Here is a 25309-nt window from a genome sequence, read left to right on the forward strand (position 1 = left end):
CAAAGACAAGATGAGGCCCGACAAAAAACGGGGCACGTGCGCCGCCTCGGGATCGTCCGCCTCGCACGTTCTCGCGTCACCTCGTGGCGAAACGTCTCGCTTGTTCGCGTCTGCACGCTCGACGCCACACATTTCTTCGACTCCTTATGTCGTCTCTCCTCTCAACAGGCCTGCCTCAGCGCTCTGCGCGGGGAATCCGAAGCCTCCGCGCGGTCCGCTCTCAGAACACCGTGGGTGTCTCCTCTTTAGCCTGGCCTCCGTCGCCTCTCTTTTGTCGCTCGCTGCTTCTGCGCTCCCCTACGAGCCGGCGCCGCGTGGGGCGCCTGCGGGGACTGTGTCTGCCTCCCCGCGGGGGGAAGCCTCGGTGGAGGATGCTCTCGAGGAAAAGTACACTCCGCGGAACTGCAAGTACCGTCCGCTCCCCATGACTCTCAACGACTTTGCGTACTTGTCCTATAATGGCGAAATCACGCTCGGAGATGTCTTTGGATTGCCTGCGTCGTCCATTCTCCACGAGCAACGAGTCTCCTTCTCCATCGCCTCCGAGGCGGAAACGTCTGCGAACTCACGTCGGGCCATCCTCTCCGTGAGCGTCGAAATGCACAGAGACAACGTCGCAGAATTTAACCACCTCGAGCTGTACAGACGCCGCAAGAGCGAGAAACCGCATCCGGCGCTCTCGGCCTCAGAGGCGGCGGCTGCTGCCGACGGCGCTGGTGCCATGCAGTCGGCCATCAGGAGACAGCAGGCGGTCGCAGTTGGGAGGCGCGTCGAGGGCGCCGGGGGCCCGCGGACGAAGGTCGTCCTCAGCGCGGCGCTCAGCGACGAAGACGGCGATGCGGTCTTCGACTTGGTGAGACAGGAAACGAGACTCGGGCGAGCAGGCGGGAAGGCTGAAGAGGTGACACGGTGATGTGAGGTTTTCCAGTGCGGGCAGCGGTGGGCGTACAACTCCGCAGAATAAGCTTATAAGGGTGTCCTGGGGAGGATCCCGCCTAGTACGGTGGTGCGGATCACCCTAGCATCTACGTGGGCTCTCGCTGTTTGCACCCGTGAAAAAACCTTTGTAGATTACTCCAAAGAAATTTAACCGTGTGGATCAACATCAACGGCGCAGGCTAGAGAAATTCAACGCCTTTCGCTTTTTTTTTTGTAGCGCGGCTGCGCGGGGGGGGGGGGGGAGGGGCTCGTCGGTTGGGGTGTCGAAGAATGGTCGAGAGGACAGAAGAGTCGCATTCCTCCGGCAAAGCGGTTCTCGGAGGCTTTTGAGATTGGCGCTGTGAGGACGAACACACGCGCGGCGACGGCGACAGACCGAAAACGCATAAGATACTGTTTGTACCTCGGGAGGGGACTGGAGAGACGGGCAGGAGACACGGTCGCGAACAGTTCAGGAGAGAGGGGTGCGAATCACACGGGACAAGGGCGGTGAGGGAGAGAGTTAAGGACAGAGAGAGGGCGGCGGGACAAACGGACTTCACGTTTCTCTTCTCATGTGTGCGGGGCCTGATGTGAAACGCTGTCTGCATGCGCTCCAGGTGTTCAGCTTCCGGGACTCTCGAGGGCGCACGCCGCTGGCAGACGGAGAGACGATCGGCCACTCGCCGCTCCTCCCGTGCTTCCCGGTTCGTGTCGACCTCTCAGTGGTCCCAGTTGGTGAGACAGAGAACAGCGAAGACACGAAAAAGCAACGGGAGAAGCGAAGAAAGGGAAAGAGGGTCGAAGGGGCTGCGGTCAGAAGCGATAGAGCGCTCACAAAGAACCGAGCAACCTGCGCGAGAGAGAGGCGGTTGTAGAGCAGGATGTGGAGGACGCGTAGAGGCACAGGCAAAGGAAGACAGAGGACGGGGTCTGAGAAGAACAGGAACGAGTAAAAGACTCCACAGATCTGCCGAACGCGAGAGCAAACGTGTGGCGCGGCTCCCCCGAAGTGGCGACGTCCAACCGTGCCTCGTGTTCGCTCTTCTGTTGCCGCTCCTGTGCGTTGACCTCTGGATGCATCGGCGCACCGAGACTCTCTCTTTCTACATCCTTGCCTTCTCTGAGTATGTGTTTTATCCTCTCTTGCATTTGTCTTGCGTCGCGTTTGGTCGTGTGGTTTCGCTGCTGCAGACCGCATGCCCCTGCACATTCCGTCAAATTGCCCGGCCGAGTCTTCCCTGCCCAAGACTGCGGAAGTCGTGACTCTCGGCGACGCGCCGCTCACGCTCTCGAATCCGCCGGAAGCGCCCTTCGTGTTTGTTTTCCGCAACGTCTCGTCCTGGGCTCCGTACAGTCTGCCGGTCTGGAGCACGAGCGTCGACGTTCCCCGCCGGCTACACCGATTCGCACGCTTCTTCTTCAGGCTCTCCTTCCGATTTGTCTCAGGTAGGCATTGCCTCATGTGCTCGTCAGACCTTGCAATACACTCTCCGTTTATCCGGTCTTTCTCCACATTCCCTCTCTCTCTCTGTATATATATATATATATATATATATATATGTATATATGTGTATATGTATACATACCTTTATACGTCTATACGTGTATCTGTAGATGTTTACTACAGTTGTAGAGATTTGTATTTACGTACAAGGAATCAAGCAGTGGGAGATTGAGGAATGCGAGCTCTGCAGTGTGCCTCGACGGGTGCATGCACATACTCAGGCTGGTTTGTCTTGTCTTTTCTGTGTGTCAATACACCTTGGCGGTCGCCGGGAATTTGGGTGTCCGCGCACCGCGGCTCGCCTTCGGTGCGGTGACGCAACGTGGAAAGTCCGCTTCTTTTTTATGCACCTGCAGCCTTCCTTCTGTGGGTCTGTCTGTAGGTCCACTTCAGCTTTTGCTGGAGCTTTTCGACGAGAAATCGCAGCCTGATCCGCATGCGACGGGGCCGCAGTGTCTCCTTGGCTGCATGGGCGCGACGCCGACGTACAACGGGCATCTGTTTGACCACGCCATGCCCACCGGTAAGGCGCTCCCTCGCCGGGAGGTCCCTTCTCTCCTCTCGATAGCAACGTTTCGGTTGCTCTCTGTTCTCAAACCTGCAGAGCATCTAACCGGTGCCTGTTTCCCGTTTCCTTCCTCTTCCTTTTGGCCGTGTTCTTCCTTGCATCTTTCTCCCGCTCCTGTGTCTCCCTCATCGTTCTATTCTCGCGTTTCTTCCTTTTCTTTCTCGTTTTCTTCCTTTCTCTTTCTCGATCTTTCTTCCGCTTTTTGCCGATGCGCTGTATGCTTGTTGGCGGTGAGCCTGCCGCGTTTGGCGCGCGTGGAGAAGGGCACGCGGCGTCCCGCGCCGGCTCTCCCCCTCCGTGCGTATCTCTTCCTCTTTTTTGTCCCTTTCTTCCCTTCTTCGCTTTCCAGGCTTTTTGTACAAGATTTGGGTTCTTGCGGGGGAGCCAATGTTTCTGGAAGACCACGCGACGCAGTGCATGCAGTTCGATCTGGAGTATCGTGTCAACTACGAGACGCGCCTCACGCCCTTTGAGGTCGGCCACCATTCCTGGATGTGCAAATTCGCGCGCCTGCCGACGGCGATTCACCAGATCGAGGAAGGCGAACGCGGGGAAAACACGGCGGAGGCAGCCGCGGACCCTGTCGGCGCTGTGTATGCGCGTAGCCTCGACTTCAAGGACTGGGTCGGATTTCCACCCGACGAGGTCGACGAAATGATGCACTTTGTCGATCTCCACATCAAAGAGCCGAGGTGAGGAGCCGAGCACCCACGGAAAAGAACGCGAGGCAAGAGTGTCCGCAATCAAACAGAGTCGCCGCGTTTAGCGAAGGCAGGCGAATGAACAGACGCGCGGCAACCTAAGAGGGACGGCGCGGCGGAAGGAAATCGCGAGGCGAGAGAAGAGAACAGGGAGAACAGAAAACGGGGCGAGGCACAAGAACAGAGAGAGCTGAGAAAGAGGCGAGAGAAGAGGGCAGGGAGAACAGAAAACGGGGCGAGGCACAAGAACAGAGAGAGCTGGGAAAGAGGCGAGAGAAGAGGGCAGGGAGAACAGAAAAAGAGGCGGGACACGTGCGGGTGTGTTAGCGGTTCGGATGAGAGCCAAAGAGACCTTTGGGTTTCTGCGTTTTTTACTTTTCGCAGTGACATTGCTGTGTCGCTGTATCAAGCGAACCTCCGACTTCGAACGGCATTGACGTCGGGGAATGGTGACAACCTCGAAGAGATGTGCGGGGAGAAAGTCCTCGGCGACAAAGACAGCGGCATGGTGGCCTTGCACTGCCGGGTCGCTCCGGGAACTTACCATCTCGCCTTATTTGCGGAGTATCCGCTCGGAGGTCTGCCGCCCTGTGACGGCTTCTACATGCGCCTAACCGTCAAACCCCTCGCGCTCCTGAACCAAGTGAGTCCAGGGTCAGGATCGACAACGCTGCTGAGAGTTGTGTCGGCGTGCGCCTCATTTTCTCCACACAGTTGCCATCTCCACGCATAACGGGCTCCAGATCCCGACCTACATCCACACCGATACATATACACATATATACATATATATATATATATACACGTCGTAGCACAGAATGCATGCAGATCTATTTCTGTATATATGTTTGAATTTTCATTAAGTCGCTTGTTCGGCGAGTTTTTTTGCAGCGCTACGGGTGTGTGAATCGGGCGTCGGCGAGCACCATGCAGCTGCCGCCTCTCCTCATTTCGCCCAGTGGACCTCCGCCGCTGTCGGCGCCTCCGCCCTCGGAAGACGTCATCGACCTCGGTGAGTGTTCCAGTGCACACGTGGAGACACAGCAAGCTCTCGCTCGCCTCGCCTGGGGTGTGCACACTCCGTGCGTCTCGAGGACGGGACTCACGGTCTCACGGGACTGCTTGTATTTCGAAAACGCGTTGCGCGCAAAGTAGCGGCTGTGGGCCACGTTTTTTTTTGAATCGGCATGCTCTGTGCATGCACCGACGCCGATGGAGTTTTGGGGGACATGGTCCAGCGGTCTTGTACTTACACCCGGGTCTTTCCCTTTCTCGCAGTTATCGTCCTCGCGTCTCCGGAGGCAACTCAAAGGTCAGCCGTAGACACTTTTTCTTTTCCTTTTTTTGCCCAGGTGTGGTGACGGAAGCCCGCGAGGAGAATTTCCGAACTTTTGTTTTTCGCATGACGCCGCCCCCCGTCAAGGCAAACGGAGCCTTCAAAGTTGTCGCCCAGGGCCGCTTCACTGTGGAGAAGTCGCTCTCGCAAGTAAGGATAAAAATGGAATCTGCTTAACGGCCGCGATCGCTTCACCCTTTTACAGGCGCATCCAAAGGAGGAATCAAAAAATACATCTATACACGTATATATGTATATACAGACGTTTGTTTAGAACTACGTCTTCATATAAATAGACTTGTGTACACTGTACGTCCATGAAAGTGCCTTTCTGTGATTCTGTGTGTCTGGAAGGTTGCGCAACTGGGAGACGGGTGGCCGACTTTTCTTCGAACGCATTTCACGGTGCTCGTGCTGGTTTATCTCGGGTGTCTCTCTGGGTTCAGGTGTACGTCCACCTCGCCGTGCTCTCCGACTTCACAGCTGCAGATTTGGCAGGCATTATTCGGCGAGAAGGGGGCGACGAGGGGGAGTCGAGTGCAACGCATGCGCTCTCCTTCTCGCACGACTATCAGGTTAGAGCCCCGCGCCGGCATCTGTTCTTTGGCAGTCAAGGCGCTGGTTCAGCACGCATGAATGAAGCTGTTTCAAAGCTCTGAGCATGTCTATTCGAAACGCTCGTCGCGGTTGCTGGAACGTCCTGGCGAGGCGCGAAGACGCGTTGTGGCAGCAGGAGCTTCCTGGGTGTGGGCCGCAGGTGTACATACACCTATGTCGATACGAGGGTTGTGCATTCTCTGCCTTCCTCGCGTGAGGCGGGGACAGCTCTGGAGTTTGGAAGCGCCGGGTTTCTGTTTCTCTGCGTTTCCGTTTCAGCATCTGGTTGGCCCTTTTGATGCCGGGACGTACACCGTCGAGATCGTCGCGCTGACTCCCGAGACGCTTGATTTTGTTGCCGCGAACAGTGCCCAGGAGGTGAGGTGTTTTTGTCGATCAGCGCCTCGACTCCTGGTCTTTTCCAGTCTCGCGGCGGTGTCAGGTCGCCAGATCCGGTTTTCCCACCTCCAGTTTTCGTAATGTGTCGTCCAGAGGTTTGTTGCCTTGTGCCTCAGCCGTGGCCTCGCTCTTCCTCGTTTTCCTGGCAGTGCGTCTGAGAGTATTTCTCTCTTGGTGGCGACCGTCGCCGAGCTGTGTGTCCTGGCGTTTGCGGCTCTTGGCGTTCCGTCTGTTTCCTGCGTGCGCGCGGCCGCGTGCGATGTCGCTGTCTCGCGTCTCTCGAGGCCGCTTTCCGTATATAAACCGATTTCGTTCCTGTCGCGTATGCAGCTCTGCATCCCGTTCGTCATCGACTTGCGCCTCGTCACGCGCTCCGGCGACGACATCCACAGCGGCACGTGGTTGTGCAAAAATGATACTCCGCACTTGCCGCGCTACATCCGGTGAGATGCAAACACGGACTCGTGTAAAAGGAAATAGTTCGATATAGAAGTAGGTGTATTTGTGTATGTACATGTATGTATATGTCTATATATAAATATATGTATATGAATCCAATGTAGGTTTGGTATATCGATATACGTGCCCCTACCTATCTCAGTAGGGATTCGTCTATGCATGTACACACGCATTTGTACAGTTAGATAGGGGTAGGCGTGTAAAAACGCGTGGACGAAGAGGCAGATTGAGAGAAATAAAGACGTTGATATTGAAATGCTTGTTTATGAACACTTTGCGCGGAAGGATTCGCTGCAGAGTTGTCGGGTGGCGGACGAAGCGTGAGTCGGGAGGTTTTTTCCCAGGGTGTGTGTGTTTCCCGCGTGTGGAAATTAAAGCTTTGGCAGTGTTCTGTGTTTTCCAGGGGTGAAGTGGATGTCGAGATGACTCTAGACAAAGAGTTTCTCCTTCCGGCGAGTGGCCACCAGCATCTTCACTTGTACATTCCTCGAAACTCTATGCTCAAAGTTCACGTCCGGTCGCCGCACAGCTCGGAGCCTCGCATTTCCATTTTCCCGAAGGAGAGGCCGCAAGACAAACTCGGCGAAGCGTACACCGACTTGTTTCTGGGTAAGCAAAGGCTCCGCGAGAAGAAGACAAAGACGAGGCGAGTGTCTACGGCCATCGCAGGTAGCCTTCTGCGCCCTCGAGACGCGCATAGTTTGATCTCTCGATTCGCCAGTCCCTTGTTTCCCGACGTGTATTTCCAATTACCGCCGACTCTTGGCATCTACATGCTACAGAAAATCATCTTCTTCCATCTACAGATGTGGGTCGATATATATAGGTACATACATCTGCATATATATGAATAGAGATACTACATATATATGGAGATATATATATCGAGAGAGCGACGCCTCAGACCCATGGGTTCATCCATGGCAATGCCAGCATATATATATATATATATATATAAATATGCATAAGGACGGAGAATGCGAGAGGTATGCGGTGAGATGTAGAAGTCTTTGCTTTTCGTTTCTTGGGGCGCGTTGTTTACGCGAGATCGTGCGTGTTTGCGGATTTTGTCGTTCTGCAGAGACCGATGTGGAGGGCGAGTACATTGTTCGCATCGCCTTCTCGCTGCAGTCGACCTCGCTGCCGCCGTGTCCTACTGCGCAGCTTCACCTCGTCCTTGTGCCCAAGTCGGCGGTTCCTCAGTGCCCATGGGGTACGCACAAACCACCAGTCCCCACGTGGCAAACACATCTCTTTTCGTAAATGCACTGTCCAATCAAAAATCGATCAACTAGGCGAGAGCTCCACGCAGATACGGCGCGTGCTCAGTACATCTCTCTCTCTCTCTATATATATATATATATATGCATGGGCATATATGCATGCCCGTGTCTACAGACGAATCGATGTATTTATACGTGTTAGGGGGTGGTGATACCAGTTCATCCCACATGTATATATGTCTACATAGATACGTCTGTATATGCCTATACATATATGTATGTGTATATACACACACATTTTCAAATAAGTACAGGTTTGTCTGAATTTGTTTATACGATTTTTTCACGAGTTCTAACCGTGGCAAGGCGTACAGCCTGCCTTGTCGCCGTATCCAGAGACCCTGTGAAGACCACGTTTTCAGACGTCTGTGTCGGTATAGTCAAAACCGGTGTGTCTGCTGTTTGTCCTCTCAGCTCGAGGAGGTGGTCTTTCGCGGGATGAATTGAAAACCCGAGCAGAAGAGCATCTTCGCCGCACGCTAGATGCTGGGATCTTCATTCCGAAGTCAGTGCCGTTTCCGCCGGGATTTGCCTTTCCTCTCGACTGTTATATCCTCCGCTCGCGCTTCTTGGCGAGTTTTCGTGTGCTAGGAAACTTCCCGGTTTCTCGTCTCGTTCTGGTCTCTGAGTCTGCTCTGCGACGCGGTGGATTCGTGCAGACGGTTTCTTCCTTTTCCCGCTCTCTAAATCCGAGCGTCCGTGTCCACCTGTTTTGCCTTCCGACGTCTCTGCGTTGCATGCAGTTCGTTTTCTGGAGTGTGGAGAAACCTTGCTTTTCGATCTTGCCACGGAACCCCGCGTGTTCGGCTTTGCCGCCATGTGTGCCATGCCTGGTGTTTTCGTATTTTCAGGCAAATCGCCGCGCACCGTTTGGAAGTTGCAGCGCCCAGAGATTTCTGGCTCTCGCCGTCTGTGAATCCTGAATTCGCCTTCTCCTCCGACTCGCCCGCCACGAGGTGTGCTGACGAAATCGGCAGTTTTTTCGCGATGCGAAGGCAGCTCTTCGGGCACCCGTTCGTGCCCACCGCTCCAAGTCGCTACCTTTCAGCTGCTTTCTCGTCTTCTCTACCCATCGCGCAATCTACAAACACGTCTCTCTGCGTACCTGTCTCGGTGCACAAATCTCTACAAATCTCGCTTTGCCCCTCTCGCTGTTTCCCTCAATAGAGTCGTTTCTGTATCTCTCCGGATATGCATGTCTCCTCTCTGCATTTACATGGAGGTGGACGCCTCCCCCCGTCCCGCTCCATTCGTTTCTCTCCATCTTGCAAATCCTCTCCAGTCTTTCTCAACATGGAATGTTTGGGCTCGCATCCACATTCCGTCTAGAACTCCCAGACTGTGCCTTGGCCTTTTTTCACCTCTCGTTGTTTCTTCTCTCGCCTCTGTGCAACGGCCTCTGTGTTTTGGGACCATCGCGTTCTCTCTTCTGTGTCCTTTCTGTCGTCTTTCCTGCGCAGCGTCCGAGTCGAGGTTGTGCTGCATCCGCCGTGGATTCCCGCCCAACTCTTGCTCTTTAAGCGAGACAGTCTGGGCCTCCGCCGAAAGCCGGAAGCGGTGTCGCTGCTGACGCAAAACCGACTGCTCCTGCTCGCCACAGACGTCGGATCCGGCGACTTTGTCCTCAGACTGAAAATCTACGACGAAGTGGACAGTCCCACCGAACGCCTCTGTGCCCATGCCACCATCCACGCGGAGGTCGGAAACCCGCGGCACACTTTCTCGGCGAAAAATATGAGCAGATCGGGAGACAGGACAAAGAGGGGAAAACGGAGAGGAGAAAAGGGAGGAAGAGAAGATACTGAAAGAGAAGGCGCAGAAGAGAAGAGACCGCCAGAGCCGTGCGTTGTGACGTGTTGCCGGGGGGCCGGGGGGGGGGGGGGGGGGCTGAATGTCTTGTGTAAGAGACTGACAAAGATCTCTGTGAGTGGAGTGTATATTGATCAGATGAATGGATATAGGTGATACGCGTCCACACGCACAAACGTATAGCCACGCATACGTCTAGACGGAGGAGTCCGTGTCACTATGTCTCAGAGAAACTCTTTGAAGGAGAGACGGGTTAGGAGACGCCTAGTTGTATGTGTCTCTCTCCGAGACCGTTTCACGGACAACAGCAGGCAGCTGCGCCGATACGCCCCGTGGTGTGATCTGCTCGCTCCGCTTTCTTCCCGTCTTGTTCTCTTTCTTTCCGTCTTTTTTTCTGCTTTCTTCCCTTCCGTCTTGTTCTCTTTCTTTACGTCTTCTTCTCTTCTTTCCTTCCGTCTTTTCTCTGCTTTCATTTCTGTTTGGGCGTGTTGCGGGGTGTGCAGATTGGCGATGCGGATGAGACTACGGTCAACGCGTTACGGGCAGAGCTGCTGAGCCTTCCGGATTTGATGCCGGTGGAGCCTCCGCTCTCGTCTTTCAACCGTCGGGGATGGTTGTCGCTTCCAGATGTCCCGGTTTTTTCGACTTCTGTCTTCCGTTTCGACGAGGAGAATCCCACGACGGCGGTCTCATCTCCTGCCCCACGCGACCTGAAGCGCCGCCCCCAATTCGCCGCTCGCGCTGAGCCGGAGGCGACCGGTCAAGACGCGATTCGCCTTGAAAAGGGTGCGTCCGCGACGCTTTTGACCGTCGAGAAGCCGACTCTGCTTCGCGTCGCCTCTGAGCCTGCCGTGCTGTCGAGAGACCGACTCCTGATGCGCGTTTTTTGCAGAAAAGACGCAGTGGCCGCGGCGCAGACTGGAGAGACACGCCAGCGTGCGGCGGTGCCGGGAACCGTTCGCAAAGAAGAAGGGAAAGACGACCTCGTCGTCGGCAGTGTGGGCGGCGAAGACGACGACGGGCTGAACTTCATGCTCATCGAAGAGGCCGACAGCAATCTCCTCGTTCTTCTTAATCCGGGAACCTACAAATTCACCTACCAAGCTGAAGGTCCCTTCCTCATCACCTTTGGTAAACACAGAGGGAAAACTCCAGCCGTGCTCTTCTCCCCTCCGTTATCCATACACATACACTTATGTGTATATATATGTGTATATATGCGTGGATTGCTGTTCACATATGCCTGTGCATATCTTTTTGTACCTATCTTTTTGTACGTAGCGTCCGGTCCATAGCCTTATGTCCGCGTGTCCGGCTGTGCCTATTTTCGTGTAAACCGCGGTTTGCTTATCCCTTTCGGTGCACGTAGGGCTGCTTGCAGGTGCCAATTTTGGTTCTTTTCAGAGGCATGCGTGTCTGCTTCAGGCATTTCGTCCGTGGATCAGCTGCATCGGGACTTGCTCTTTCATCCCGCATCCCCCGGCGGCGTGCGCGACTCCGAGTCGCCGTGCCTCGCGAACCCTCCGGCGCTGTCCCTGCCGTCGCCGCTTCCTTTCTTCTTCGAGAGTGAAACCTTCGACGTCAAGTTGCAGCCGTCCTTCGTTCAGAAGCAAGTAAGAGGAAAGTTAACGACGTACTCGGCACACGCTCGGAAGCCTCGAAGGTTTCCCCTCGTCGCGACGCAGCGACTCGAGAGACAGGGGCGATCGGGGCACAGAAAACGCGTCTTGGCCTCCCATCAAAACGGGTTTGCAGGCTTCAGAAAACGCCGGCGGTTTGCCGTCGCACCGTCCAGGCGCGTCGCGTTGAACAGCCCGACTCTGTGGGAAACCAAGGAGAGAGACTCTCGGGTGGTTCTGTGGCAACGGGGGGGGGGGGGGCGGGTGTGCCTGGCATGCAGTTGTTTCGGCGCGGGCCCTCCTGGGTCTTCAGTTCGAATCCGCAGCCGCGAGGGGTTCGCTCTTTCGCTGCCGATTCTGAGAAGGCTCCGAGTCGAGAGAGCTGTCTTCGCACCTCAGATGCGTGTCTCCTTGCGTTTTCCCCGTCTATAGGGCGAAATCATGAACGTGCCGCTGCACGTCACGACGCCATCTGTGCTCTACGTGGAATCGGGCTCGAACTTTCTCCTGGATTTCATCAAGGTCGGCGTCCGCGTTGCAGAGGGCACGTGGATCGGCGAGCAGCGAGGCCGAGTCAACTTCCTTCGGCTTATATTAGAGCCAGGCACGCACTACCTCAAAATCTACAACACGCATGCAAACAATGTCTACAAGCCCGAGCACGAGATCAAACAATCTGTCGACGTGAGTCCGGGCTCGACTCTGCGCATGAATCGCCCGCTGGAGATTTGTAATCTTGCACATGTGGCGATCGAAAACTCGCGAGAGGAGACAGTGGCTGCCGGCAGATCGCGAGTGGTAGAGGCGGACACAGAAACACATAAATGCAGACGTATCTCTCGTATGTACTTATGCACCTACATGCAGTTGGATGTATTCTTTGTTCCTTGTGTGACTATTGAGCATGCAGCTGCGGAACGCGGCACTGGTGAATGTGTTGCTTCTTGTCTCTCTGTGTCGTGTGAGAGAAGAACAAGATGAGAGAAGAACACGACCTAGAGCGGAGCACGCGAGAGGTCGAGTCTGATCCGGGCGCGAGAACAAACCGCGAACCGACAGCCACGTTTTACGCAAAGTGAGCCCGCTAAATGTGGTTTTTCTTCCGCTTTCTTCTGTGCATGTCCCAGTCCCAGAGGTGTCTCCACTTTTCCCTCAAGATCAGAGTGGTTGCGGTCAACTACGCAGGCCCCGAAGGCGACGCAGACGCAGCTGACAGCTGTTTTTCCTTCGGTGCCATGTCTCTGCCCCTGGACCTTCACAGCAGTGAAGGTGGAAGCGCGGCTCTGGGTACGTTCGCTCTCTCTTTTTCGATTTCTTCTCTCGGTTTCGATTCCTTTTCTCGTTTTTGATTCCCGTTTCCACAAACTGTGCCTTTCCCCGCAAACAGGGGCGGGGGGGAGAGGGGGGGGGGTCGACTTCCAAACTGTGTCTCCCATTTCCCTTAACTCGCGAGACCGCTACTTCATTCCGCGGGATCGTGCGTTCAGAGAGTGAGACTCTCTTCAAAACCTGAGGAAACACTCCCGTCGACGCTTCTTCCCGCGTGCTTATCTCTCTACGTCTCCACCCATTGTAGACCCATGTATATGTCGGTCCCTACTACTCATCTATATACATGTGTGTATGAACATGTAATTATATAAAGTAGTAGATAAGTATCTGTGTATAGGTGTGTATGATTGGTGAGGACGTACATGGCACATCCATGTATATCGAGACATGTATCTGTATGTTTTATGTTTGTTTTATGTTATGGGCGTGTATGTCTCTACATGCTTTGAGTTCCGGTTTTGGTGCGTCTGCTTGCCTCTCCGTTTCGGCAATTTCTCATCGCTTTTCGATTTCACCGCCGCGTCTGCTTTCCTCGTGTGGTGCTCGTCAGGCGGCCCCATCGACGCGAACGGCCGTTTGTTGATTCGAAGCAAAATCGTGTTGACTGACGCAAATGGAGAAGGAAAAAAGCGCGTCGCTCTCGACACAAAGGGTGAGAACTTCGCCTTCCTCACGCGCATGAAACGCGAGAGTACACACGCATGCGTATACATATACCAACACGCACATACACATATCCATATATATATATATATATATATGTATACAAATGTCTACATCCACGATATATATAGATGTATATAACTGTGATTTGAGCCACTTCACTCTGCAAGAAAAGGCGAGGAACGCATGCGTCTCTTTTGTCGAGATGCTTGCTCGAGGGCCGGTTTCGACAGCCGGGTCGATGCAGCCGGGACCCGGGCTATTGCGGTCTGGTCGCAGAGACGACTCAGCGGCGGTTGCGATGGCGTCGCACGTTTTGTCATTTGTGTCTGTTTGCCAGGGAAGGATTTGGTACTGAAGCTCGGCGTCTTCTCAGAAGACCACGACAGAAGCGTCGTCGTTCAGGTGCGTGTCCCAAGTCCTCGCTCATGAGCCAGCATGCCGGAAGTCTTTTCCCTGCAAACATGGACACGCGCGTGTGTGCCCTGGCATACACATACCGAAGAAAATTGAAGCGTTTTTTGAAACACATGTGTCTCTGTGCAGGTCGAGGATGCCCATTCGCTCCCCGTCGCGGCGGTGCACGACTGGACAATAAGCGATGGCGGATACGAGAAACTGTTTGAGTTGGACGGCTCCAAGAGAAAATACAACGGTCAGTGGAAAGTGAAACCCGAACTGATGTCTTTACACGTCGCTGTCTCGAGATGCACGTCGAACACGGTCACCGGTGCTACACCCTTACTGAACAAAGTGCGCTTGTATCCAAGAGCTTCACCTCCGAAGACAGACATACATACGTACATACATGCAGACATATACGTGTATAGAGGTGTATTTGTGCCGCTGTGTGAATACGAGAGTCAGGCGATGCGTTTGTGCAAATGCGGAGTGTATGGAATGACGGTTCCGGTCTTTTCAGCGCTAGACCAGAGTTCAACATTTTATCTCACCTTCCGCCTCGATCGAGCAGCAGTTGCAGGCGCCGCGCCCTGCGTCGTCTTCGACCTCATCATCCAAGTCATGCCCATGGAGGATAAACACAAGGTGTGAAAACTCAAATCTGGAGCTTCGTCAATCGCCGTGCATGCGGCTGAGTGTGCACCCTCGCGGTCTGATGCTTCGCGGTATATATATATATATATATATATGCCTCACTTCATTCATATATGCATGCCTCCAGGCACCTTGTTATGTATGTATATATATAACTGTAGAGGATATTTGGAAACCCGAGGCGATGTCTGGACTTTGTGGAGGGAGGCGGCTGTGATGCGGAACGCTCAGTGCCTGTGTAGGGCTTGTGGCTTCTGGTTTTGTTCCTTTTAGGTCGTCTCGCGCAGTTGGGACGGTGTGTCTCTCTCGTTCTCTCTGGCTCTCTGCGTTTTTTGCTCTCTGTCGGGTCCTCTGACGTGAACGTCTCTTTTTCCTTTCTTCGCAGATGGCTGAGTGCGCCGCATCTGGAGGCGCGAGCGTTTCGCCCGTCTCGATTTCGCAATTCTTTCCCAGAGCAGCCGTCGCGGCTGCAGCCGATCGAAGCTCGTCGTTCCACTCCGGTCGCCAGCAGCACGTCAGCACGGCGCTGACGGCGGTGCGTGAACCGCGCGATGGCTTCCTGGCCGAAATTCCCTTCTCCCTCGCAGAGGTGCGCTGGAAACAATGCTCTCTGCAGGCACACAGTTTACGACAGAGAAACCTGGAGACTCTGCATCCAAATGCGCGTGCATCAATACGCGGTTCGTGGAACCATACAGATCTACACAAACGTACATATATATATATATATATATATATATATATATATATATATGTATATATATATATATGTGTATATCTGTCTATGTGGGTGTGACTGTGTCATACGCACTTCTGATGCACGTGTACATGCATAGGTCGTGGAGAGAAAAGGAGACTGGGGTCATTTGGTAGTGTCGATGTAAACCGACACCAGATGTCAGCACGTCATTTTCTCCTTTTGAAATGAATTTTCTCTCTTTGAAATCAAGGGTTCTCAGGAGTCCTCGCTGTTTGCTGACGTTCGCCCGGTGGGGTCAAACGAATGGGCATGCACTGAATATTGACGTGTAGTTCAACATCTGTGCATGCACATCTACACACGTGAATTCATCGGTATATGCATATATTTGTAGATTTGTTTATAGGCGATTGAAGGGTTTGCATTCTTGGTGTGTCTTTACTTCCGTCGCCTTTCTTCGCGGCTGTGCATGCGTTCTCAGGAGTCGTTTATTTTGGCAGAAGTCCAGTACAACTTTTTCCTGTCGCACATCGAACTCGACGTCGTTGAGGGCGGAGATCATCGGCATCGCAGCCAAGTAAGTCGGCACGAACGGACACTTCCGACTTCTTCCGAACAACAGTGATGGTCTCATTCCTCGAATATACATCCGTATATATGTATATATATATATATATATACATATATATATATATATATATATATACGTGCGTATGTATTTATTTCTATATCAATGGATAGGGTTATCTCTATTGACCTCTCCACATGTGTGCATGCATTGGCGCGCTGCAGTTCGTGCGTCACGCGAGGTGCGCGTCGAGTTGATCCAAAGAAGCGCAGAGATACTCGCACAACTGCATGCATATGCCTACACATAGATAGACAGGTAGATAGAGAGATAGATAGATAGTAGACATGTTGAGAGTTTCGGCTGGATCTAAATTTAGATGGTAGTCAAGACAGAGAGGTGAATGGGGCTTTTTGAATTGCTTTCTTGTGCGGTTCTCTGGTGACGTTCCGCCGTGGTTCGCGAGTCTTTTCCAGTCCCTGCACGTGCATGAGTTTTTCTCCAGGAGAGCATTTCCTTCGGAGAACTCGACTTCATCAACAAGGGAAATCATCCGCTGAACACGCGCCAGTGGGTAGCCACCCAGCTCGAACCGTAAGTCCCGCGCCAAGAAAAATCACGCAAATTTTGAAGGCTGTGCAGGGCGGGCCGACGCACATTTCCTTGCACCTATGCTACCGACTTGTGGACTCTCCCACATATACATACATATGTATATATACATACATATGTATATATATATATATATATGCGTTTCTGCGTGTATTCAACCAGATCATGAGAGGTACAAGCGTATGCACATGTGCGCATAGATATAAATGTGGCTGCATCCATGCCTACATAGTATATATATATATATATATATATATGCGTTTCTGCGTGTATTCAACCAGATCATGAGAGGTACAAGCGTATGCACATGTGCGCATAGATATAAATGTGGCTGCATCCATGCCTACATAGTATATATATATGCGTTTCTGCGTGTATTCAACCAGATCATGAGAGGTACAAGCGTATGCACATGTGCGCATAGATATAAATGTGGCTGCATCCATGCCTACATAGTATATATATATATATATATATATATTTGTGTCTGTTGGTATACTGTGAAATAGGCACGTGGACAGGGGTTTGCATGTGGATAGACGTATGTGAAATGTGCATGGGCTTTTTGGCAGGGGCAACTACGTCCTGCGCGTCGCCGACGATCATTATGGAAACCATTTTCCGAGGAGTTACATGGGCGAGCCTTGCTTCCCTCTCAAGTTCCAGTTTCAAGTGTTTTCTCTCGCGTCTCCTCAAACGCGCCCGACAGTGATCGGCGTCCATCCTGACCCGTCCCTCCCCGTCAAATATGGACAGGACCTCGTGGTGAGACAACACGAATGTCAGGCTGCCCAAAACCTCCACGGTTGCATCCTTTCTCACACGTGCCAAGGACAATTACGCGCTCTCAATGTGTGCACGTCTCGAGCAAGGCCGATTCTCACGTTGCGTGTCTGCGTAGACTTCAGCAGAGTTGTGACTGGAGCTGGCGGGATTTCCGTCTTTTCTTTTCTCAGGTTTTGCTGCGCCTTTCCACGCCGCCTTCGGCGGCCGGAGAGAGTGCGTCCAGTGAGACTATTCGGCGGTCGGCGTATTTGTTTGGAGAGACCGGAGTCACGCTCTACCCGACGCACTTTGCAAATCTCGACAGCTACGACGACGCCTACGAGCCGGAGGACGCGCAGAGCGATGCCCACTCCACCGGCGTGGTATGGTCCTTCTTGTTCGCAGCGGACAAGCTGCAGCGCCTGGGCAACTCCGCCAAGTTCGTTCTCGAATTCACCAGCAAACGCGGAGGCCAACCGTACACCTTCGGCATCCTCCGCTCGGGTGTACATACGCCTGCCGGATCGACCTTCAGCAGCAGCGACGGCGCGGACTACATTACGGAGGTGAAGTTCACTTTCTTGTCTCCGGGCACGCTCCGAGAAAACGCGCCGTGGACAGGCGGCCTCGCCTCTTTCGCCCTCCAACCCGCGGCTTCGCTGGCGCCTGCCCCGGGGCGGGCGACGCCGGCAGTCGCACAGGTCTCGGCCTCTGCGGGGACCATTCATCGGGAAAGCAGCGCCCAAAAAGCGGAGGCGCCTCCGCCCAAGAGCGAGGTGCTACGAGAGCTGTACGTTGCACATTAGATACACTGGATAGAGGGAAACGGCGAGACGGAAAGACGCTTGTATTCCAGGCTTGTCCCGGCCGTGTTTTTTTTTCGCCATGTCGAGAAAATCGTCTCCTCCACTCTCGTTCCGTCGGGAAGTCGTCACGCTCTTCAATTGTCGAAATCTCCCTCTGGACACGGAAACCCGCACCTCTTTAGTTTTGTTCGTCTCGCATGCGGCGCGAATTCCCGGTTGCTCAAAAACACATGGATGTCTGTAGTACGTGTGCGTATTCAAGTACCGTTCGTACCTTCCACTCTCTTTCCAGTGCTCTGTGGTGACTGTATGTACAAATGTAGGTAAAAAGCGATATATGTAGATATATTTATATTTATATGGGGATATGGTATGTATATATATATATATATATAGCTATGCATCTTTGTATTCGTTGGGGGGTTACCTCGGGTTGCGAGTCCAGAAGAGGTGTAGCATGTGTCTGCACGTGTCTGCCCTCTGTCCTTTCGTGACTCGGGTGTCTCGTCTGGCTTCGTCTTTCCTCGTGGCCTTCAGCGACCGCGCCTCCGCGCCGTCCACGGTTTCTCCTCCGGGTGCGCGCGGTCCGCTGATTCCTCCGAAAGTGTCTCGAAGTGAACTTTTGGTCGAAGACGACGAGGCGGACGAGCCGACGAAACCCGGCCGGGTGGCGCCGTGGGATCGCGCGCCGCGCGTCACGGAGGGAACGCGCCGAGCGAAGCGGAAGGATCCGTATGCAACGCACGACACGTCGGTGTCGGAGTGGGAGAAACCGGATAGGGAGGACGACCTGGGGTGTGGTCCCGACATGCGCTGGAACGAGGAGACTGCGGAGTGCGAAGAACTCGATGAGTAAGTAGCTGCGGAAACATACGCGGGTCGCCGGAGTGTTTCTCGCGCATTCGCGGTCAATGGGGAAAGCGTCGAGCGTCTCGGGCGTCTTGGGCGTGTTGGCCGTTCTCCCCCGTTCGCGAGCTGTGTGTGTCTTACGGGGATGCATCAACGCAGTCTCGCTTTCCAGTGCAGCCGTGTGCCTTTTGCAGCTTTTTCAGAAGCCTGGATGCGCACGTCAGGTGTACGCCTCGTGGGCATGCATGGGCAAGCTCGGTTCCCTGGGGCTCTGCCGCAGGTGTCGCGTGCCGTCGGTGTGTTCCGTGCTTCATTTCTCTGTCTCGCTTCTCGTTTTCACTGCGATGTTTCAAGCTTTTCCCACTTGTCTTTGAAGGTTCCGTATACGTGTACAGGCGGCGTGGTAGGCAAATGGCGTGCAGTCGCCGGCGTGAGTGGATTTTCGTGTGCGGATCCAATGTGGATTTTCGTTTGCGGATCCAAGAGCGAGAGTGTCTTGGGGGGTGTTTGGGTGTCTGTGCGCAGCGACCTAGATGGGCCCGCCACGCTCCTGCTGGTTTTTGTCTCTCTTATTGGCGTCACCGGCCTGCTTCTTCTCTCGCGTTATGTGTTGCGAAGAAGAGCAAAGGGCGCAGCGCGACACCCGTACCGCCTCGCACGGGTAAGTTGGACAGGCGAAAGGGACGAGCGGGGCGCAGTCTCTCGCATCTGGGCCGGTTCGGGTGTCTCCAATCCGGATGCGGCGGCTCGTCTCGCTGCGCATCCCGTCGCGACCGTCGGGCAGGGAACAAAAAAGGCGAGAAACATTTCCGAGAGACGTTCTTCGGCGGTTGCAAAGATAACCATTTTATAGGTAGCCACGCAGCGCATGTGTTACGTAGTGCCGAAACCAGTCCCCGTTCCTCGGCCACGTTGCCCTACCTCATCAAAGGTTTCGCACGTTCACGGCAGCCTCAGAATAGATTCGGGTGAAAAAAGAAGATACCGTCGGGGAGACGCCACTCGCGATACGGTTGCACGGCCGTCTCTATCGTAGAGAAGAGGCGTCTCCCCTCTGGTTCTTAGCTATGCTGTTTCGCGGGTGCAAAGGGGCGGCGAGAGGAGCAAGGCGATTTTCAGGTGTCGAAACGCATGGACTGTGAACACAGAAAACGGACAGGGGCTTTGCGCAGAGCACCACGGGCAAAAACATTCTCCGTTTCTCTTCTTTTGCAGGCGAATTCCGCGGGATCCGACTCCTTCGACTTCCTTCCAGGGCAGAACGCGCTGGGATCGCCGGCGGGACTGTCGGACAGAGACGACGACGTCTGAAGCCTTGGTTTTTTCATTCTTCTCTCGGTTTCCGTCTTTTTTATTCACACAGAGCGCGGAGGGTGGCAGATCGGGCACGAAGATCGAGGAGCTCTGTGCAAAATTCCTTCCAGTCTTTTTTTCCTTCGGCCCGAACGCAGCGTCTTTCTTTTCTCGCTGAAGCCGAGTTGCGCCTCTCTGGACCCTGCAGAATTTCCGGTGCGTGGGGGGGCCGCAGTGCGTGGTCGCGGTGTAGCCTTTCTCCCACTTCCGGTGTTTGTGCTTTCTCGCGTGTCTCGCTTTTCAAGGGAGGGTAGGCCTCCGCTCGCCGCATTTCGAGACTTGCGCGCGTCCGACTCCCGACGGGCCGTCGGTTCACGCGCACCGAAATGTGTGGAAGCCGCAGATGAGATTCGTAGATCTTGTAGCCGTCGAGAGAATGCCTAGCGCGTGCTGCCTTGGACGTTGCTTCCTCGTGCCGTTTGCACGAGCACACGAGAAAGCGGTTTCAGGTTCGCCTTCACTTCTTTCTTTTCACGCGCAGAACACGGAACCCTCGACTTGTCATCTTCTCCGCTCTCCCTCGCGCAGGGGGGTGTACACCTACTTATCTATATGGAGAGTCGGAGAACCGGAGTCAGCACCCGCCTATGACTCTACAGAGATACAGAATTGAGATACAGAATTTCAGGGATCGATGCAGGCAGAAACTCGGTGGCAGATGGATAGCGCTGCTCAGGGCGGCCCGCTCCCGAACTCTCAGGTGTTGAAAGCTGGAAACGCTGAAACCGATTGGGCAAAAGTTATACACCTGTAGAGAGTCTATAGGGGAATGCACATGTGACGATATAGAGAAATGTGAAACGCAGTGCCTGGGTTTGTGTGAAGGGAGCAGATGTACCTGAAGGCTGAACAGGCTTGTGGAATTCGAATTCAGCGGGTGTGCGTTCCTCAAGTCGCGGAGGAGCTAGCCAGGAGTTGCACATTTTTCGTTCGACGAGCGACTCTAGAACAGACGGGAAGGGGTGCCGTGCGGCTTAAGAGGAGAACCAGCTCTGTTGAACTGGAGACGCCCGGCGGGTATTTGTGTGGCAGGGTCGCCGAAAACGAAGAAACCGACTCGTGTGTCGCCGCGACTCACGCCACGCACCTCCATGAAACTCCCAGGCGACAACAGCGCCCCAACTGCAACCGGACGCGAGAGTGCATGCAGCCCGTATACACCGCTGTTGAAAGAGCCGGACGCGAAGGGTGCTACGTGGTCCGAGTCTCGGCATTCCACACAAGGCCTTTGCACCGTCGTAGTCTCGATGCACAGCATTGCATATCAGGTCGTGAGGACGAGTCGTCCAGATCAGTTCGGAGAATGCTAAAGAAAGTTAGTGGCCAGTCAAACGATACCGAAAAAACAGACTTTTGACCCCGACGATACTGGGGCGAAAAACTCGAAAAAAAACGGTTATGCCAACGCAGCCTCACACGCCCCCCCCCTCCCACCTCGACGGCTTCGTGGGAAGTCACCTATGGCAGAGAACTACCTTGAAAGGAGAAGGCCGAGCGAAACATATGAGCTCGACGCCTTCCGGAACTCGCGTCTCCGGTACAAAACCTGCTCCTTCTGCTGGTCCCTGGGATACCACCAAACAGCGTAACAAACAGCCGACTCTCCGCGGGCGCCTCCCTAAAAACCTGTAACGTTGTTCGCCCTCGGGGGTTCCCTGTTTTCAAACTCCCTCGTGCGCCTCGATGTGTGCGTTTCGCGCACCTGTGCACTTTGAGAGGTGTAGGCTTCTTTCCTCGTTTCCCGCTTCCCGGAAGCCAGCCGTCCTCCGTTGCGCCTCTGCTTTCTCCCCCTCCCCTCAAGTCCACTTTGTCTTCTTGTCGTCAGCAGGAAGGTACCAGTCTTGCGGCGGGACGGACTTGTCGTTGTCGAACTCTGTGGCCTCGATCGCCGCGCGCGTCTGCAGACTGCGGACTGCTGCATGCAGCAGGCACCACTTGTTGACGTCAAAGTTCACGCGTCGCCGACCCAAGTAGAAGGCTCCGCGGCGCTTGATCTTCTCCCCCTGCACAAACAGCGTCGCGTAGTTTGTGAGGCGGCCAAACCGGAGAGGGACGAAGGGCGCGGGCTGCTGGTGTTCGTTGACGAGCTCCAAGAGCTGGAGCGTCGCCTCGTACAGCTTTTTCCTCGGCAACACTTTGCACACATTTCGATCAAACACGAGGAGACTCTTCTGGAACCGGGGGATCACTGGCCGCTGGTGGTCCGTCCACGGTTGCGCGGCGCGCGAACGTCTGCCTGAGGGCCGGTCTGCGGCGTCCCTTCCGCCCCCGCCCGGCGCACGTTCTGATCCGCCTGCAGTATTTTGCGGGGCGTCAAGAACTGCGTCGCTCTCTCTTGTCCACGCTCTGCGACCCGCGTCGCGCCCGGGCGCGTCCACGCCCAGCAGGTTGCTCGGAGACTGCGCCACGTCGATGAAGCGGTAGTGGTTCTGCTCCTCAGGCGACCTCGCGAGCACCTCCACGCCGACCGAGTCGAGAAGCACGGGGTCCCAAATGCCCAACACACTCGCCGGCGCGAGACGCGCTTTGTCGTCGAGATGTCCGTAAAACAGCACGGCGTCAGTGCGCGAGAGCAGCGAACCGGTGCGGTCGCGGTGCGCGTACGTGTGTTTCTCTTGCTGCGCGAGGTTGCAGAGAAGGCGGTCGGCGTCGCCGTGCATGAGCTCCTTCAAAAACCCCGCGCCCAAGAGCGCGCTCAGCATGCTTCCCGGCGTCAAGCGCGCAGCGACCGGGGCGTTCCACAGGAACGCTTCCGTCAGCGGATTCTTCCGCGGAAACGGGCGGCCGGCCGAGCCGGCGTTTAACGTGTTCACGGTCACGACTGACCGCAGGGCAACGCGAGCGGACCCCGCAGACCCTCGGGAGAGCCCCGCCGCATGCGAACCGAGGAACGCGTGGAAACGCAACATCTCTTGCTCCTCCTCAGCGGATGCCGGTGCCCAAAGATCTTCGCTCGGCGCCGCCATCAGCCGAAGCGCGAGACCGCCGACGCCCTTCCCGAGCAGAAAAAGGTGAACCTCGGAACACCGACGCCAAGTCGGCTTCGTGAACGGCGAGAGCCATTCGCGCTCGGCCGCGGTCAGACCGTCCTCTGGCGTCGCCTCGCCTTTCTCGCGATTCGCCGCTTTGCTTGCCCCCTCCGGAGGCACAGGGGACGCCTCCAGCGTCGCCTGAAGCGTCTCCGCGCCCTCGCCGACCGCGGGGCGTCGGCCCTCGCGCTTCGGCCCGTCGGCCTTGGCTGCCGGCGCTGCCGCGTGCACTGACAGCGTGGCCGGCTTCGTCGAGGCGCCTGGGTTCCCCGTCCCTCGGCCCTCCGCAGCGTCGGCACCAGGCACCTTTGCCGCCGCCGGCTCCGGCGCGGGCCGCTTCTTCTCTCCCGCGGGTCGTCCCTGCCTCGGGCCTGCCTTGCCGTCTTCTCCGTCTGAAGGCGGCGTCTGTGCCCCGTTCACCAGGAGACGCGCGAGGAGGAGTCTTGCCTTCCTGGCCAGCCAGGCGGCGTAGGTGTGCAGTCGGCGAATGCCCCCGTCCTGGCGGTTGTGGGCGTCAGGGGCAAGAAGCACCAGGGTGTCGAACTCGCCGCGGCGCTGCAACTCACGCAGAAAGTAGTGCCTGCAAACGAACGAGACACCCGAAACATCCCGACAAAGCGATCTCGCCCCGCTTGCGGGTCGGAAAACCACGCACAAACGAGGTTAAAAAGACACGACAAAAACGCACGTAGAGACCACCTCGAGGCCGCCGTGCAATTCGCGGCGCCTCGCCGGGCGTGGCAATCTGGAGCTGTCCCATCAGAGACTCCGAGAGCCGCGTGCGCGTAGTTTGTGCTCGACACCGGAGATCGGTAAACGGAGGAAATTTGCCTTGTTCTTCGGCTTTCGTTTCCTCTCGCTCCGGTCCTGTGCGCCGCCACTCTGTGGGCGAGTCGCGAGGCCGTCGACCGCGGCGCCCTCCGACTGTGTTTCGGGCTTCTTCTCCTACACTTTGCCTTTAAAATGTTTTTTGGAAATACGTTTTCCTTCCTCTGTTTTCCCGTCTTCCTGCGTGCACCTCTTACCACAGTTCGCTCCACTCGACGGGCTCCTTGTCTCGGACGAGGAGCGTCGGCCGCGGAGACAGCGTGTGGGCCCAGACAAAGAGCGCGCAGCTGTTTGGTTCGCTCTCCGTTTCGTCCCTTGTTTCGCCAGCAGCGCGGGGATCTTTCGACGCAGAGGACGGCGAGGCAGGCGAAGCTGCCTCGGGAGCGACGCCGTCGAAAATGTACGGCCAGTCGTCGGCAAGGATGAGGGGAGCCCCGGCGATCTTAGGAGCTTCTCGGCCGTAGTCCGGATTCGACGGTCGCGGAACGTAGAGGCGCCGCGGCTCCACTGTCGGTTCCTCAGCTTCTTCGACTGTTACGGCGTCCTGAAAAAGGCGAAGACACAGTCGCTGGAGAGAGTCGCTTCTTCCGGGCGTCGGCGGTAAAAGAAAACTTCAGACGCAAAGCGCCAGGCTAAGCGTTGAGTGCCCGGACTCAAGCTCTTGAAGCAGCACGAGAGGCGGGGAAAGGTGTCGGGGGAAAGCTCGGAATCGGCCGAGACCCGCGACCGAAGAAACAGGATGGAGTCCGCAGCGTGGCCGAAGACAGACACCGGACGAAAGCGCGTTAAAGGGGAGAGAGTCCGAAACAGTCGACAGCGCTGCGGTGTTGCGAGTTACGGCTACACCGGGGGCAAGCGGAGGACAGAGCGCGTCTGCGGAAGCGGCGAGAAAACACGGATATCCACGGGGAGACACGCGAAGCAGCGAGACTGAGGCACACGTGAAATTCGAGAGCGGGGCACTGCGGAGGCAGGAACAACACATGAGGAAATGGAGGAAATGGAGGAAATGGAGGAAGCACAGACGCGGTGCTAAGAGGACTACTCGCCAAACCCGGTGCCGGTATTCATGTTTTTGCTTGGAAGCTTCACTCATTAACAGCGGCGGGCGCTAGGTGAGCATCGATACAGGCCGGGAGTGAGGTATGTGAGAGTCGCGAATCTGCCACAGAAAACCCCGGCTCGCTTGTTGCAGCATGACGGAACTCTGCCGTCAACGAAGAAGACGTCCCTTTTTTCAGAGTGAGGGGCGTAGCTTTCTCGTTTCGCTTACCAGTTCACTGACTGAGGGTGTGTCGCAAGAAGCCGGAACTGGTACGTGGACACTGACCAAGAGGAGCAGAGAGAAAAGCGAACCGAGGAAAGACGAGAGAGAAGGCACTCTCCTTCGGCCTCCCTTTCCGTGTCGGCGTTCAGGGGTTCCGAGGCACGCCGCTCGGCAGTGTCGGAGTCGCTTCATTGTGTTGTCTCCGTTCACGCAGAAAAAGACGAAAAACGGGGTGGAGGCGAGGCGGAATGCAGGTGCAAAAAGGGCGTCAAACCGCCGCAGGTG

General features: G+C 55.4%; 2 protein-coding genes across 2 annotated transcripts; one reads left to right on the plus strand and one right to left on the minus strand.

Annotated features, from left to right (window-relative positions):
* Positions 1 to 10: 10 nt before the first annotated feature.
* On the plus strand, positions 11 to 19858 carry NCLIV_020920 (conserved hypothetical protein; the record flags this gene model as incomplete). The annotated part of the gene is made up of 32 exons (XM_003882288.1): positions 11 to 901; positions 1539 to 1656; positions 2113 to 2367; positions 2808 to 2948; positions 3343 to 3685; positions 4079 to 4337; positions 4586 to 4706; positions 5047 to 5180; positions 5477 to 5605; positions 5907 to 6005; positions 6357 to 6469; positions 6889 to 7094; positions 7567 to 7698; positions 8183 to 8273; positions 8620 to 8724; positions 9229 to 9466; positions 10081 to 10708; positions 10982 to 11190; positions 11629 to 11880; positions 12324 to 12483; positions 13079 to 13180; positions 13532 to 13596; positions 13738 to 13846; positions 14114 to 14238; positions 14633 to 14836; positions 15429 to 15524; positions 16021 to 16109; positions 16700 to 16892; positions 17084 to 17682; positions 18236 to 18550; positions 19073 to 19208; positions 19763 to 19858. 32 exons carry the CDS (start codon positions 11 to 13, stop codon positions 19856 to 19858), a joined length of 6753 nt encoding a protein of 2250 aa, XP_003882337.1.
* A 1838-nt stretch (positions 19859 to 21696) lies between these two features.
* Positions 21697 to 25216, minus strand: NCLIV_020930 (conserved hypothetical protein; the record flags this gene model as incomplete). The annotated part of the gene is made up of 3 exons (XM_003882289.1): positions 21697 to 23509; positions 23955 to 24301; positions 25031 to 25216. 3 exons carry the CDS (start codon positions 25214 to 25216, stop codon positions 21697 to 21699), a joined length of 2346 nt encoding a protein of 781 aa, XP_003882338.1.
* Positions 25217 to 25309: the final 93 nt, after the last annotated feature.

Source organism: Neospora caninum, chromosome VIIa, assembly GCF_000208865.1.
Source record: "Neospora caninum Liverpool complete genome, chromosome VIIa".
NCBI lineage: Eukaryota > Apicomplexa > Conoidasida > Eucoccidiorida > Sarcocystidae > Neospora > Neospora caninum.